Here is a 15,351-nt window from a genome sequence, read left to right on the forward strand (position 1 = left end):
AAAGGTGGGAATTATAAGAATAGTTCCTTGTAGACGTATGTAAATCAACAATTTTTTACTGTGCATACGTTTATAAAATAGGTTTTTCAATCATTAATGTTTTTATAATGTTTAATAGTTATGATACATAATTATCTTTTTTTGATGGTTTGGTGTATCAATCTAAATTATTAGGTAATTTATTATGAAAAAAACTAAACAAATGCCCGAAAAATACTGCAGTACTGTATTTGTCCTTCAATTTTTAAAACGTGCTATAAATTTATTTATAGCTAATCATAGTTTTATAGATAATAATTATATGATATTAAGTATAAGAACATCAATAATTTTTATATGAAGAGTAAATCTACTCATAGTATTGAATACCCTTGTAAAATTAATTAAAAAATTCGCTTATATTTATTTTTTTCGAAATTTGACAAAATGACACTTTTAACATTATAATTAAGCGTTTCTGAATAATCTTTTGTTAGTCTGGTAATTTAATTATAAATTATCAAAAAAAATCATCTATGTATTAAAGTATTCAAAATTTATTTTAAATACCCTAAAAACCTGTAAAAACTCAATTACACATTTAAGCACTATAAGTGATGAAAATTAAAAAAATTTTTTTTAAAATATTAAACGGATTATTATCAGTATTTTTTTAACGCCTCTGAGATGAAAAAGAATTGGATTCTAATGTTTAATCTAATACCGAAGTAATCTTACGATAATTGTTTGTAGAATGTTGACATTTATACATTTATACATTTAAAATCCTAGATTTTTAAACTATTTCTGAAACTTTGATTAAGCTACATAATTTTAATAAGTTCAATACCTCAGTTTATAATTTAAAAGATTAAAAGTACTACCGAAATTATTTAGCTAATTTTTAGTTATCTTAAAATTGTAATACAAGGCTATCATTTAAATTATTTAACAGTTTATAGTCCTTATATACTTTAGTTATTATGTTCATTTAATTTCATTGAAATATTTTTTCGTGAAGATAATAAATTTTATAATAATATTTAAATATAATTGAACATTTTTTGATGATTAGAATATATTTAAAATTATGTTTTTCATAAATTTATAACTAGTGTTGTTCTATGTCTAACTTCAATTTCTAAATTTGAAACAATTATATTTTTTTTAATTTTGACCATATGTTGTTATAAGTAATGTAAGGTAAAATTGTTTTTAAATGTAGTTTTTAACACTGAAAATTACTTAGATGGACGTTTTGTACTTAAAATTCTGTTAATTCAAGTCATTATTTTCTCATATAAAATTGTTCAATGCTTCTATTTTTAAAAAATGCTGCTTATCATCACACGAACAATTATCATATCATGTTTTTATTTCAATTAATTAATAAAAAATCAAAACAAACAGAGATAGTTAATAAATATACACCGCGATGATTAGGTCAGATCACAAAATGTACAATGTTTACCCAAGGACGAATTAAACATGCAGTGTTGGAGGGGCAACGGACGTCGATATAGACCAGGAACAGCCAACGAGTTAGAGTGTGATCAGTTAATCTCTTAGAGGCTAGGGCAGTTAAAGTTATGTATCGATGATGTTAAATTAACTGCGCGTGTATAGCTAGCCGATAGTTACAGTCCTCTTCTGAACATCGGTGTAAACATTGCAATAGAAGTGATAGTAATATAATCGGATGTGAACTTGTAACTTAATTATAATTGGAAAAAAAAAACAACTATTAAATCTAATGTTCGGTGGTAATTTTATTTTAATATTGAACGACCGCGTTTAAGTGCATGTGTGTGTTTGATCGTAGGTTAAGTAAAATTATCGAGTTGCGATTTTAAAAATAAATTGGCATTGTTTAAATACCTAACAAGCCTAAAGAAGTTGTGGATCGATGTTTAATTCGGAAACAGTCTTGGTTTAAAAAGTATCAATTTCTCTAAATATCAGCATATCCTACGGAGTTCTATGATTAATTTGTTAAAGTAAGATTATTTTTCCAGACTGATAACATTTGAGCAAAAAATTTATCGTATAAAAAGTAGTCCTGATGTGAAATAATCTAGAATTTGTAGATTGTTTACACTGTTAGAAATAATCTAAAAATTTCCTTACATCATTATGATATTTTAAATATTCACGTTAATTTTACACACACGAGCAGTGTGGTTTTAACAAAAAGTCTCGAAAATTCGTTCGCAAATATAATGTTTTTATTATTATTTATCTAAATTTTACCTTATATTGTATGCATTAAAAACTTCTAGCATATGTATATGAAATATCGAATATTTTTTTAAGTGTATATTTCAAAAAAAAAAAAGTATCTTTATGATATATTAGTACTATAAAATTAAGTTGATGGTTCAGCCTTTATAGTATTAATGTGTATTAAATGTGTATCGATAATTAAAATATAACATTAGTGTAACATATGTAGGTTAATAACAAATACTAAATCTTATTAAACACGATTATTTTTCTATTAAAAATAAATTAATTGGCAACAGTACCATGAATATAAAATAATTCAGAGTAACGTGGACAAAATTCATTAAAAATTATTTTTCTATTTTGATAATATAAAAGTATGAAAGAAAATACAATGTGTTTCTTTTAATGCTAGTCACTCAATTTTTCTTGAAATAATAACTTTTTTAAGCATTTTTTATTTTTATTTTTGTTAATTATATACGTATCTTTGTTTATTTGTTTATTTGTTATTAATTATTTTTTGTGTTTATTCTTTTTGTCTTATAAAGGTGTCAACTTTAAATGGAACCATGACTATTTAACTAGCTTATAAAATAGAAAATTATATAATTAAGAAAATGACTTGTTGATAACAACTTTGGACCAGTATTTCAGAAGTTATTAATAATTTAAAGTGATTTTTAGAGGCGACGAGTGAGTGCTGCTATTTTTATCACCCGAAATTTATTAGCCTCACTCCACCTCCCGCCTAGTTATAAAAATGTTAATAACTTCTGAAATACAGGTCCAAAAGTTATAATCGACCAGTCCTTTTTTTAATTAGATAATTTTCTATTTTATAAGTTAGTTAAACATTTGTGTTAAAAAAAACAAAGTCCGATACCCCCTATAAGACATAAGTAATTATCTCCAGTCACTTGAAATAATAGATTAAAATTTTATCGAACAACTTGCTCATTGAAACTTACATGACTATTTTAATTTTGTAGAATAATTAGGTGTAAAGACATGTACCCAAAGAAAAACTAATGTTGTATTTTAATGATAAAAATAAAACACCACAAAAAATAATATTTATTCGTACACCCTGCAAACCTAAATTTATTAAATCTTTAACTTCCTAGCAAACATCTATGAAACGTCCAAATTTTTAATTTGAGTATATTTGTTTCAAAAAAGATACTTTTTTGGAAAAATGAAATATGAATTCTTAAAAAGTATAGGATTATTATAAACTCTTTTAAGTAGATCTGTTTGGTGAGATAGAGTATTCTAGAAACTTCAGGGAACAATGCACTACAGTCCCCTTAGTTATAAAAATTTAAAGAATTTGAAGTTTTAAAAATTACCTATAGTTGATCAATTCGGGACGAAGAACAATTATAAATTATTCCTCTAAATTTTCAATTTTATTATAATTTTCAAATAATGTGCACATTTTTTTCTAATAAAACGTGGTGTTTTGTTAGATATGACAATCTATGTTTAATAAGTGTGCGTGCATGATTTCCTCAAAATAAATGCACAGTATTAACCAAATGAATTTTTTGAAATAAATGTTCTGCAATATGTTTCACAGTATATTTTATAAGTCAAGTATATATGTAAATTATACAACAACATCATTTATAAATGTTTTAAAATATAACTTTTAGTATAATAGGTTTTTCTTGGAACTTTATAAAAACATTCATATTAACCATTTACATTTTTACTTTTTTGGTATTTAACAATAGAATAATGACAATAATGGTACTAAATTTTGTTCATATATTAAACTAAATCAGACAATAATTTTTGTTTCTTATAATTTAAGCCTAATACTGCTAGTTCACGAAATATTATGGGGATGTACATCAATACCCCGTGTGCATTATGTTCCTCTATGCTTTTCATATGCATATTTTTTATCTATCTTCGAGAAGTTTCTATCTTAATTATTTCGAATAAATTTTAATTCAAAATAAAATTAATAATTATAATTTATTACTAATAATTTACTCTTTTATTAATAATAAAAATGTAAAATTAACGTTGTATGACACGATGTAATATACAGTGATAGACGATTTCTGAAATATGTAACATAAATAGAAGGATGTAGATTCCTTAACAAGTATTTTTAACTAGAAAGTTTCTTATGTATATTTAGACATATTTTTTAATTAATTAACAGCATAATATTCAATTTTAATGTTTGTTTTTAATAAAAAAATATTCTATAAATAATTTATATAATATTGCTTATAAGGAATATTCTGAAAATAGTGAAAATTAATAAACAAATTATTATGTTTTCAGGGTTCTCTTAGTATGTATATTATTGTTTACTTAACGACTATCGGCTATCAATCATAGATAATAAATCACAACTATAAAACTAAGGACTTAGGTAGGTGTAAAATCACAAAAGTTTTCATAATAGTGATATTAACATAATATTTCTTTTCTATTCACTTTTTATCTGACATAACTTCTAAGGTACAATGTGGGATATAAATCAAATAGTTCACTTTAAAAAGTACATATTTTATCAAAAGTATATCAAATCTTAAGAGAAGTTTTATTAGTTGTATCATTGAATGATTGAGTTAATGTTGGGCATTTGAGAGGACGGGCTATCACTAGACCATATTTTTTGTTGAGTAAACTAAAAAAGTATTTTTTTCTAAAATATGAAAACTATTTGAAAAGAAAGTCATTAACAAAAAATTTTGTCCATCTTAAAAAAAAAATCTCCCTTAATTTTCATAAATTTTAATTTTCATTGTTAAGCTAGATGTACAAAAAAAGGTATCCACTAGGGTAGCTCTAGAAAATCAATTTTGTTTTTTTTACGGTACCCATACATTTATTTTAATGATTTTAAAAATAAGCTCTGAAAATTTTCAGATAGATCAAATTAGTTTGTTCCCTCTAACCTCTGAAGATGAGTCAAATAGTCATTTACAAAAAAAAAAAAACTGAACTTTTCACTATAAATTTTTTACAATAAACTTACGGATATAACTATTTATACCCTTAAATAGAAAATATTATGAAGATTTCAAAAATTATATTTTTTATAAAGGTTGAACAAATATAAATTAACATAATTGCTATATATAATAGAAGAGTATTCAAATCTCATAATTTTGTAAAATTTATATTGTTATTTTTTATTTTATTTTAAGCGAATTATTAAACGTGTTATAAACAATTAAATTATTGAATCTTATAGATATTTTAGATGAGTACGATAAACAAATTGAATTTTACAAAAAATGTTTTTTTTAGATATACAAAACAAACTGTTTTGTTTAATTATTAACTACACTAATTTGTTATGCGATAAAATAATTCCAATGAGGCTGAAAGGTAAATTCTATAAGCCTGTAGTGAGACCAGCTATGATGTATGGTTTAGACAGTTGGGCGATTGACAAAAAAGTTGATCAGAGTAGCAGAGATGAGAATGCTTAGATGGATGAGTGGAGTGACTAGTGAAGATAAGATAAAGAACGTACATATAAGATTGAGTATGAGTGTAGCACCAATCGTGAATAAGATGTGAGAAAATAGACTTAAACGTTTTAGTCATGTTATGAGGAGAGAGGAATCGGAAGCTGTGAGAACATTTATAGAAATGAATTTTGAACGAAGAAGAAGTAGTGGAAAATTAAAAAGAAATGGATGGATGTTATTAAATGCCATATGAAAACGGCTGATGTGAGTGTAGGTAATGTGCGAGATCGTGGGAAATGGAAGTTTAAGGGTGGCTGACCCCAAGTAGTTAGGATTAAGGCGAAGAAAAAGATTAATTACACTAATACATGGTAAAAAAAAAATTTTATGGGAAATTAAAAAAAAAAATGTTAATACTTTGCGCTTATTTCAAATCTATTTTTGGTTATTTTCTAACACTTTTAATTTTTCAGATAAGTTCCAATGTGTAAAAAATTAAATATCTTTTATGTAACAAAACTTCTATGATCTTTTTTAAGGCTTTGTAAAGTGATATTTCAATAACATTTCATATTTGATTTCTAATAAAGAAAATGTTATGAATTATTTAAACTCGTGAACATTTTTTTCAAAATAATCCTAAATAAAATTCGCAACATACAGTATTAAATACGCCATACGAATAAATAGATAACTTAAAATTAAGTGTTTTGAATGCCAAACAAAAATATACTTTTATATATTTTATGTCTGTATAGTTCGGTCGGTAACGGGTACCTAATAGGAATTCGTTTCTGTTCCGTCGATTTGTACAGGTGCACTCGTTTTCTCTTGTACAAGTAGTAGCTTATAAGAAAGGATAAATATAATAAATCTAAAATTAAAAATGTTAAAGTATTTGTTGGTAAAATTGAAAATAATTTAAGGTTCTCTAGTTAAAATATTTCGTTTTTAAATTATATACTTCGATTAAAAAAATTTAAAAGCGTTATTTATATGTTCTGTAAAAGTGTTCAAAAGGTAAGGAAATGAGTGTATTGTTACGAACAAAGCATTAGAAAAGGGTTTTCATTGTAGTCATTGTAGTCGAGTAAACCCAGCAATTCGAAAGATTGCACTTTTACATTTGTAAATTATATAATTTTTTACATAAAAACACAAGACGCGCAGAAAAAAAAACCATAGAACATTATTTTTAACTTAAATCACATTGCACACGGTTTAGTTAAATTTTTTTTAAAAAAGTAAAAATTTTCATAATAGAAAAACTTTTTGACATGCCTATAGCTATATTCAAACTTCAATTTTACTTATGATATTAATCGGATTTTCATAAAAATATCTTAAAAGAAAGTTTATTCTCTAGAGTAAAACAAAAAAAAAATTCGCTTTGATTCATTACATTTTAAACTCGTATAACTGAAAGGCTGTTTATGATGTTTAAAAGCACCAAAATCAGCCATATTCAACAATTTCCTATTTTTAGGATATTTTCAATAATAAAAATAATAAAGGGAATTTTTTCAGCTAGGTAAACTTGTGATAATTTTATGTATTTATTGTTAACATTAGTTCAGTTCAATTAGAGTATTAATAAAGACACAATAAAAGAAAAAATCTTGATAAAATAACTTTGTAACTTTGAATCGATTTCTTTGCGTTTTACGAACATCCAATGACATATTTAAGTACGGAATAAGTTTGCAACAGGCCACCTACGCATGTAAACAATTTTTTATTTTCAAATTTTGAAAATGTTCCGGCAGTTTTGACAACTTTAAGCCTTTATTAAATTAAAGCTTTATAGGTTTAATTTATGATTAATAGCTCAGTACAGTGGAGAAATAATTTAACAAGCCTTTAATATCTGAGTGAAAATTTATAATATCGCAATTGTAAAATGATAAATGTACAAATTATTATTAAATCTTACAGATTCATATCGAAACTTATTTTTTTTTGTGTGATGGTGATGTGAATCATTGTCAAATATAATCTATAATTGTCCCAATTATGCCGCGCACACATTTGTGCCGTGACCCCATTGTGCTGGTTTTTTTTTAATTGATTGTAGTAACTCTCAAAGTTGAATTAAAATTACATTTTTGACAAAAATATAAAGCGAACAGACTGCCTAATTATTAAAAAAAAATTATTTTATTTCAATAACCGACACACCTGTTTTTATTATTAAAGTTGTTAAAAATGTGCCAATAACTGTACACTTTACGCTATGAACTTATGATACTAACATTATGTTTAGAATATTTTTTCATTTATTTGCAAAATGAAATTCTAATTGTCTTGTATTACATTAATATTTTTTACGATAATGGAAACCACGGTACGGAAAGTGTGCCTCATGACATTCAATAAATGGATTAAATTAGTGTAAACCTTTAAAAGTTATGATAAAATCTGGGTTATAATTTAAGGGCTATCGGGATGCAATTTGTATATGAAATTTTGTTTTACTTGATCTCGGGTTGCAATTAGTATGCACCGGCTTGCAAAACCTAACGGCGGTACTGATGATAACAATGAAACCCATTTTCCTAACTTATTTAACACGGTGTGTGTTTATATTATAATATAAATAATTTATACATATATATAATACATAATTTATAAAAAATAACAACTTTTATTTGAAAACTTATCAAGTTGAATGTTTTGTTTTTTACTCAAGGATGTGGGATTTGAATGATCAGGGTGCATATCAGACCAACGAAATATACCTCACAGAGGATTATTACACTTCCCCGCAGGTAAAAATTTACTATTTAGTTTTCGGCACATAAGGTTAGGGTAGAAAAAATTTGAAGTTTTCTTTATTGAATAATAATTTATTAAATTAAATAATACGAGTCATTAAGCTACTATAATATTCTATAACTCGAGCGCAGCATTAAGATTAATTAGGCAAACATATTAAAATTAGCAATTGTTATTTAGATATTAATGAATTTTGAATTATAGTGGGATATGGATAGTTATTCAAATTACGGCGAAAACGAAAGAGACTTGGCATCGGTGTTAATGAATTTAAAAGATGATTGTGTGTCTCATGGTAGCAATAGTCATGAAGAAGAAATTTATTACTACAATCATCAAGTGACTAATAATTGTAATAACAATAATCAGCACCAATATTTTGCGTCATGGCATACCCCTATAACAACTTCGACGCATAATCATGAATCTTCTCAGCGCGTTCCTGTTTATAATCCAAATTTACACAACGGTTACTATCAATCGATTGACAACTATAATAACTGTGTATTACCTTCGATCTTAGGTAAATATCGTTTATTAGTTGCATACGGTTTTAACAAGCTGTTATGCATTTGGTTGCTGCTAATAAATAAATAAAGTTTATTTATTATTATTTTTGTAATTATAATTTTATTCGTATACATGTAGGTTTTTAAAAAAAACTTATACTAACGAATTAATTTTAGTAAGTTACTCAGAGCGTAAAAAATTGTTTAATGACCATGTTTTGGTTAATAACACTAATTAAAAAGAAAATTTTCTTTGGTAGTTAAAAAAAAATTATACTTCAACAAAGATTGTACACTGTAGGTCCCTTTGCTCTTATCCCTAATTTCAGTATTCTTCTAAAAACGAGAGCCTCAGAGCATTAAGGACTCTGCAGTTTGTCAAAAATGTGAGAATATTGTACTTGTATATTTTCAAAACGGAAGACTTCTCTTTATGTTATATTTAATATTTAGTCGCAATAATATTCGTGTCCTTTGTTTTAAACGATTTGCATAGTACAAAATATGTCCATTATTCAAAATAGTTAAGTCTAGTTATATTAATTATTTTATTTAACTTATAGATATCGATGAAGAACTTTGTAAAGCCAATGTGTTATTAAAAGAGAAGAAACGCGTAGGACGTCCAAGAGGAATAAAATCTAAACGATCCAAAACTGAACCAAAATTAAGTAGGATATGGGAATTTATACGAGACTTACTTCTAGATGCACAATATTGCCCTACATACATTTGTTGGGAAAATTATGAAGAAGGTCGGTTTAGATTCGTTCAGAGTGATAAAGTAGCAAAACTTTGGGGAAAGTTTAAGCGAAATGAAAGAATGAACTATGAAAAATTCAGCAGAGCAATGCGATATTATTATAAGACTGGTGTCCTGTTACCAGTACAAGGCAAACGACTAGTCTACAAATTTGGACCTAAAGCTACCGGGTGGCATACGAATAATCCAAATTTCAAGTATGCATTTTAGTCAATTGTAAACAGTGATACAAACAAACATTATATTTACAATTTACCAATTTTGTTTTATTTTATAATATTATGTTATTTTTATTTTAATGTAAATTTTTACCAATTTTTATTGTTTTTTTACAAACAATTAAGTACCTCAGAATTATAAGAACAGGTACCAGCGTATCTTTTGTACCTTCATTTATTTTTAAATGTTTTTATAAATAAGCATAAATAATATATTTTTTCATTTTTTATGTGTTTTTTTTTTGTTATAAGCAGTGCCTTTAATTTTGTCAAAATTAAAAACAAGAAGTACATTAATAATTAAAGTTAAGATTGTTTAATTAAACAAAATATTTCAACATTGAAATAACATACGTTTTTATAAAGAACCTAAATAAAATATAAATTTTTATGCTACCGTACCTTATTATATTTCATATTTATAATTTATATATACCTACAATATTATTAAAACATTATTTTATAAAACATTTGGTATAAGCTTTAAAATTAAATACCCCTTATAAAAAAAGTGGAATATTCTCTTGCTAAAGCTTAGTATTAATATATAACTCTAAATCACATTTTAATCTTACATAATAATATAAACATTCAATTAAGTACCAAACAAGTACTTTTTTCTTTGATATTTTTTAAAAAATATATATTTAAATATTAATACAATGTTATGTTTAAAGAAGTGTCTTGAAAATTATAATATAGTGAAAAATTCTATTTGCGCCTTAGATTATCTAATCTAGCTTGTAAGTCTGCATCCGCATCATGAGGTTGAGCTGGTGCTGCTCCTCCTCCGTCTTGGGCAACAACAGGTACTTTCCCTGTTGTAGCAATACTAATAGAACCAGATGCTGTTGGAAGCCCAGACAGCTGATCTGTAAGTTGAAGGCCTAATTCATCTAGTACTTGAGTCACAATTTGATCACTGAAAAGATAAAAAAAAAATTAGCACATTAAGTAAATAAGAAAAATGTAACATATTACGTTTCTTCTTCATCTGCTTCATCATCCATAGCGTCATCCATTGCATCATTCATAACTTCTTCTTTCATATCCATTACTTCAGATTGTTTTTCAAATTCTTGAAGTATTCTTTGAATTTGGGGTAAATTAAGTTGTCTAAATATTTTTTAAATATATTATGTTAATGAATACCCATAATATGAATATTACAATAGTGTAGAATCTAAAACTTTTAAATTATCACTAATATTTTTACCTATTCATGTTTTGCATAGCTTTAGTTACACCTTTCATAGCTTGACCCATAGCATTTTGCGATTTAAGAGTTTGAATTTTCAATGAAACTGCTTGTATGTTTGCCTTCATGACCATAAACTTTTTTTGATACCGTCTTGTTCGAACTAAGTCTCTTGCCATGATTTTTACTGATTCCTAAATCCTCAAAATATTTATTTATCTATTCAAGATATATTGTCTACATAGATATAGATAATCTAAAAAGTGATTTTATGGTTAAAAAGTAATGGAAAGTAGAGTAGTTTGGATAAATGTAATATTACTAATAATTTACACAACTCCACTAAAACACGGAATATACAAGATATTTAATTAATTAATTAATAATACTTGATTCGTAAGTAGGTATCATGTATTTTATATTAATAAAAGCATGTGCCCCCCCATGTTGCTCAAGTATTTCTAATGTTCTGTTAACTAAATCTCCAATATCTTCCTGTTGGTATTGCGCATAATCTATGCCATCACCAGTATTTTTGTTCATACTCTTATATTTATTTAGGGGTGGCAATATTTGTCTATAATAGGGTACTAAAGCTTCTCCAATCATATCAGCTGATGTAACCAATGTTTGAATCATTTTTAAAGTAGAAACAACTACATCAGGATGTCCCGTATTTAATGCTAGTTTAATTGGAATAATCAACTGAGGTACAACAGGTAATATGCGATCTGACGTTCCATTTTTTAGTAAATCAGATGCCCCACATTCTGCTACAGCACGATATGGATAAGCAACTTCACGTAAACCATCAAAAAATATTGGTAAATAATGATGATAATCAATATTATCAAAAGAAGTTTTCCACATTATACGGCCACTATCTACAGATAATAAAAAATCACCTCGGTCGTAATACCGACGAAATGCTGTATTTCCAACTTTGGTGTGGTACCTATAAGATCGAGGAGGTCCAACTACTACAGTATTAGGTTGTCGAGATTGAGAACTAAATGGTGGAACAACACGCTTTGATTTTGGAATAAATTGATTCATTTTGAATAAAATAAACAAATTTAACTTATTAATTAAAAATAATTTTTAGCCCTAAATATTTCAGACTATATTAATAAACTAATAGTCACATATAATAACTAATAGTAATTAATAATAACATAATCATAAAATTTCAACTAGCTGACAATTATGACTATTCTTCACTATAATAATGAAAATTGCGTACGGTCACACAAATACTAATACATACAATAAATAGGTTACCTAGTAACTAAACTATTGATCAAACTAAAATTAAATAAAACACAACTACATGTTTTACTATGATGTAACTCTAATAAATATAACAAATCATTTTCTTTAATTCACTGAAAAACATTAAATTATGAATAAGTCTTTGGCTTTTGTTAACACAAATAATTGAAGTTAGAGAAACTATTTTAGTAACAATACTAATTATAACTCGATACAAAAAAATAACAGCACATATTCAAAGGACAGATATTGAAATTTTTAACTAGCCTAAGCCTAAAAACATATTCATGCTAATAAAAATATTTAGTAGGTTTATTAATAGTAAGAAATTTATAAAACATATACAACTTAAGTTATGTTAATCGAAGAAAATTATTATTAAATTAGTATATCTTTGAGTGTCTATTTAATTAAATTTAATTAAATGAATACATTATCTCATTATTTAACAAACTAAAGAGTCACAAAGCATTTAGATTTTTCCTCCTTATCTTAAGTGATTCTTAATTATAACAATTCATTATTTCATTTTTTGTTAAATTTTCAACTTTTATTTTATGTCTTCAAATAACCACTAGGATTTGAATTCCAAACTATTGAACTAAATTATAGTAATGATCATACTTTAGAAAAATACAATATTTTTAAATAATATAGATTCAAAAGTTCAATACAATGTATTTTGACAAAACCTAAAATTTATAAAGCTATATTTTGAGTAACTTANTATTTTGACAAAACCTAAAATTTATAAAGCTATATTTTGAGTAACTTAAAGTATTTAATTAAATATTCATATCTTTTAACTACTAATTTAATACTTGAATAGATTATTAAACTTTTGTCATATTTATAAGCCAAAAATAAACATCAACTGTATATATTTACAAAAATATCCTAAACTTAAAATATAATTTTTCTAGTGTACTTAAAATAAAGTTAAGACAAAGAATCTGTTGTTAGACATTTGTAATGATTTCTATTTCATTTTTTGAAAGAAGAAAATTGAATTAAGTTTCACAAAAATATGATTTGAGTTACGTCTATGCAATTTTCATTGGGATACTTTTTAATTTTATTATTATATTTATAACGATATTCAATCATAAAATTTATAAATTAATATAATCTTACAAATAAATGTGAATGTTAATAAAATCTTAATTTTTAAAAAGGTAGAAATGAGTTGTAATCAGGAAACTTATAAATTTATGTATATTGATGTGATCTTATAAAAAAATCAATTAATTTTTGTATAACAACACTTACCATTTGTCCATCTTTTGCCATTTTTTTAATATCCATTATTATCTTTTTTTCTTGTTGTTCCATTCTTGCATTTTCACGATCTAAGTCTCGCATAGCTTTTGTAAGTGCACGTTGATTCTTTCTTAACATTTCATCAGGGGTCATCCGACGTCCAAACAACCATTCCAAAGGCATAATGGTAATTAATTTTAAGATGCCTACATAAAATAAACTAATAAATCACTTCATATGACATCAATATTGAACAATTTTATAAGAACATAGTGCGTTCTAAATTGGTTTTACACATTATGTAAAAACAATTAATTTAAAATAAAATAATTAAAATACTGGTTTTAAATTTGAACAAAATATAATATATTATGTTGTAAAAATATTGATTAAAAATTCTTATTCAATTTTTTGAGTGTTTAATTAAATAATATTAGTTATGACTCACTAATTTAATATGTCTTGTCTATATAAAAGAAGCAAATATTACCTAAATTATTTAATAAATATAATAATAAAGTTTTTTTTTATTATCAGAGACCTTGAATGATAACTGATACAATGATAATTTCTGCATAATAAATACAATATAAATTTAAGACTATATATTTTGTAAGTTGCCAACTTGACTAACAAGATTATCAGTTAAAATGATAACTGTTTTATCACTTATTTATTTTCTCGTAAATATTTTTGTGCTATGTTGTTAACTTAACATCATACATTATATTGCTAGAAACAGTTTTCGTATTAAGTATTAGTGTTATTTTTTGTATCTCATTACTTATATTTTCAAGATGGGAAAAATCAAATCAACGAAAGGTGAGCCTCGTAAAAATTTTTCTAAAGCACTGATGAAAATGAAATTTATGAACCCTGACGTCGGAACAGTTGAATCTGAAGTAGTTATTAAATCCGAACATAAAATTAAAAAAAAAGATGTCGTCAAGACTAATAGTTGGGAATTATTTTACGATTTACTTCCTATGGCAAGAATATCATTTAACGGTAAGAATCCAGATGTGGAATCAATGATGAAAAAACTAGGTGTTCTGCAACGTGATCCAAGTGAACATGGTAAAATGGATGTTGATATGACAGTAGAAGAGATGATAGCAAGAAAAAATAAAATGAAACAAAAGAAAAAATGACTTGCCTATTATGTGACTTTTGTATGTTGTAAATAATTGACTTTTTATAATATTAAGGATAAAATAAAATTATGTTATTATTTAAGTTTCCGTAATTTTATTCTTATAAACTTGCAATTTGTTGTGTAATATTATTTTAGTTAAAATTATTTGAGAGGTAAAATTCTTTGTTATATAACAACACTTAATTTTTGTTTAGTCATTCTAATGACGCCTAATATACAAGCGTAATAAAGTTACAGATAAAATGATAAATTTTTTAAAAAATTATTTAAACATAAACATTTTATCTATTAAATTAAATATAATTTTATACAAAAATTAACTAAGAAATTAAAATGGCCTTTAAAATAAATTATAGTAACTAAAATACAAACGGTTACTGAATGGTAGTTATAAAGATATGATCTGTTGATTTAAAAACTACTGAATTTATTGTTTACCATTTGATAATTATTTATCTTAGTAAGCTCCTAATTATAATATCAATTAAATTAAATTACCATAAAAAATTTGAGGAAACTAATGAAAATAGATTATATAGAAATACAGTTTTT

The 15,351-nt window shown here is 25.0% G+C and overlaps 4 protein-coding genes across 8 annotated transcripts; 2 read left to right on the top strand and 2 right to left on the bottom strand.

Moving 5' to 3' along the window:
- Positions 1 to 1,525: 1,525 nt before the first annotated feature.
- LOC126908547 (uncharacterized) lies at positions 1,526 to 10,143 on the top strand. Of its 5 annotated transcripts, XM_050690723.1 has the most exons (5): positions 1,526 to 1,976; positions 4,507 to 4,597; positions 8,338 to 8,416; positions 8,628 to 8,946; positions 9,496 to 10,143. In XM_050690723.1, the coding sequence occupies exons 3-5, from the start codon at positions 8,339 to 8,341 to the stop codon at positions 9,903 to 9,905; spliced, it is 807 nt and encodes a 268-aa protein (XP_050546680.1). In that variant the 5' UTR covers positions 1,526 to 1,976; positions 4,507 to 4,597; position 8,338; the 3' UTR covers positions 9,906 to 10,143. The 5 variants fall into 5 exon arrangements, with proteins under 5 accessions (XP_050546680.1, XP_050546678.1, XP_050546681.1 ...); XM_050690721.1 differs by lacking the exon at positions 4,507 to 4,597; XM_050690724.1 differs by lacking the exons at positions 1,526 to 1,976; positions 4,507 to 4,597 and adding an exon at positions 6,546 to 6,668.
- Positions 10,144 to 10,339: 196 nt separating this feature from the next.
- LOC126908549 (charged multivesicular body protein 2a) lies at positions 10,340 to 14,208 on the bottom strand. The gene is made up of 5 exons (XM_050690727.1): positions 14,092 to 14,208; positions 13,653 to 13,849; positions 11,130 to 11,305; positions 10,895 to 11,029; positions 10,340 to 10,835 (listed from the first exon to the last, which is right to left on the bottom strand). The coding sequence occupies exons 2-5, from the start codon at positions 13,824 to 13,826 to the stop codon at positions 10,625 to 10,627; spliced, it is 696 nt and encodes a 231-aa protein (XP_050546684.1). The 5' UTR covers positions 13,827 to 13,849; positions 14,092 to 14,208; the 3' UTR covers positions 10,340 to 10,624.
- Positions 11,312 to 13,076, bottom strand: LOC126908550 (parkin coregulated gene protein). The gene has a single exon (XM_050690728.1). It carries the CDS (start codon positions 12,165 to 12,167, stop codon positions 11,487 to 11,489), a length of 681 nt encoding a protein of 226 aa, XP_050546685.1. The 5' UTR covers positions 12,168 to 13,076; the 3' UTR covers positions 11,312 to 11,486.
- Positions 14,209 to 14,440: 232 nt separating the features above from the next.
- On the top strand, positions 14,441 to 14,794 carry LOC126907197 (M-phase phosphoprotein 6-like). The gene has a single exon (XM_050688309.1). It carries the CDS (start codon positions 14,441 to 14,443, stop codon positions 14,792 to 14,794), a length of 354 nt encoding a protein of 117 aa, XP_050544266.1.
- Positions 14,795 to 15,351: the final 557 nt, after the last annotated feature.

The sequence above is a fragment of the Daktulosphaira vitifoliae genome, unplaced genomic scaffold, assembly GCF_025091365.1.
Source record: "Daktulosphaira vitifoliae isolate Bord-2020 unplaced genomic scaffold, ASM2509136v1 Scaffold_5, whole genome shotgun sequence".
In the NCBI taxonomy this organism is placed as follows: Eukaryota; Metazoa; Arthropoda; class Insecta; order Hemiptera; family Phylloxeridae; genus Daktulosphaira; species Daktulosphaira vitifoliae.

What these genes read in the sequence shown, in the direction of transcription:
- LOC126908547 (XM_050690720.1), top strand. Translation starts at nt 8,180, where the DNA reads ATGATAACAATGAAACCCATTTTCCTAACTTATTTAACACG. An exon ending in ATTATTACACTTCCCCGCAG is followed by an intron (nt 8,417 to 8,627) that starts GTAAAAATTTAC and finishes TTTGAATTATAG; the next exon opens with TGGGATATGGATAGTTATTC. An exon ending in TGTATTACCTTCGATCTTAG is followed by an intron (nt 8,947 to 9,495) that starts GTAAATATCGTT and finishes TTTAACTTATAG; the next exon opens with ATATCGATGAAGAACTTTGT.
- LOC126908550 (XM_050690728.1), bottom strand. Translation starts at nt 12,167, where the DNA reads ATGAATCAATTTATTCCAAAATCAAAGCGTGTTGTTCCACCATTTAGT.
- LOC126908549 (XM_050690727.1), bottom strand. Translation starts at nt 13,826, where the DNA reads ATGCCTTTGGAATGGTTGTTTGGACGTCGGATGACCCCTGATGAAATG. An exon ending in TGGCAAAAGATGGACAAATG is followed by an intron (nt 11,306 to 13,652) that starts GTAAGTGTTGTT and finishes TTGAGGATTTAG; the next exon opens with GAATCAGTAAAAATCATGGC. An exon ending in GCTATGCAAAACATGAATAG is followed by an intron (nt 11,030 to 11,129) that starts GTAAAAATATTA and finishes AAAAATATTTAG; the next exon opens with ACAACTTAATTTACCCCAAA.
- LOC126907197 (XM_050688309.1), top strand. Translation starts at nt 14,441, where the DNA reads ATGGGAAAAATCAAATCAACGAAAGGTGAGCCTCGTAAAAATTTTTCT.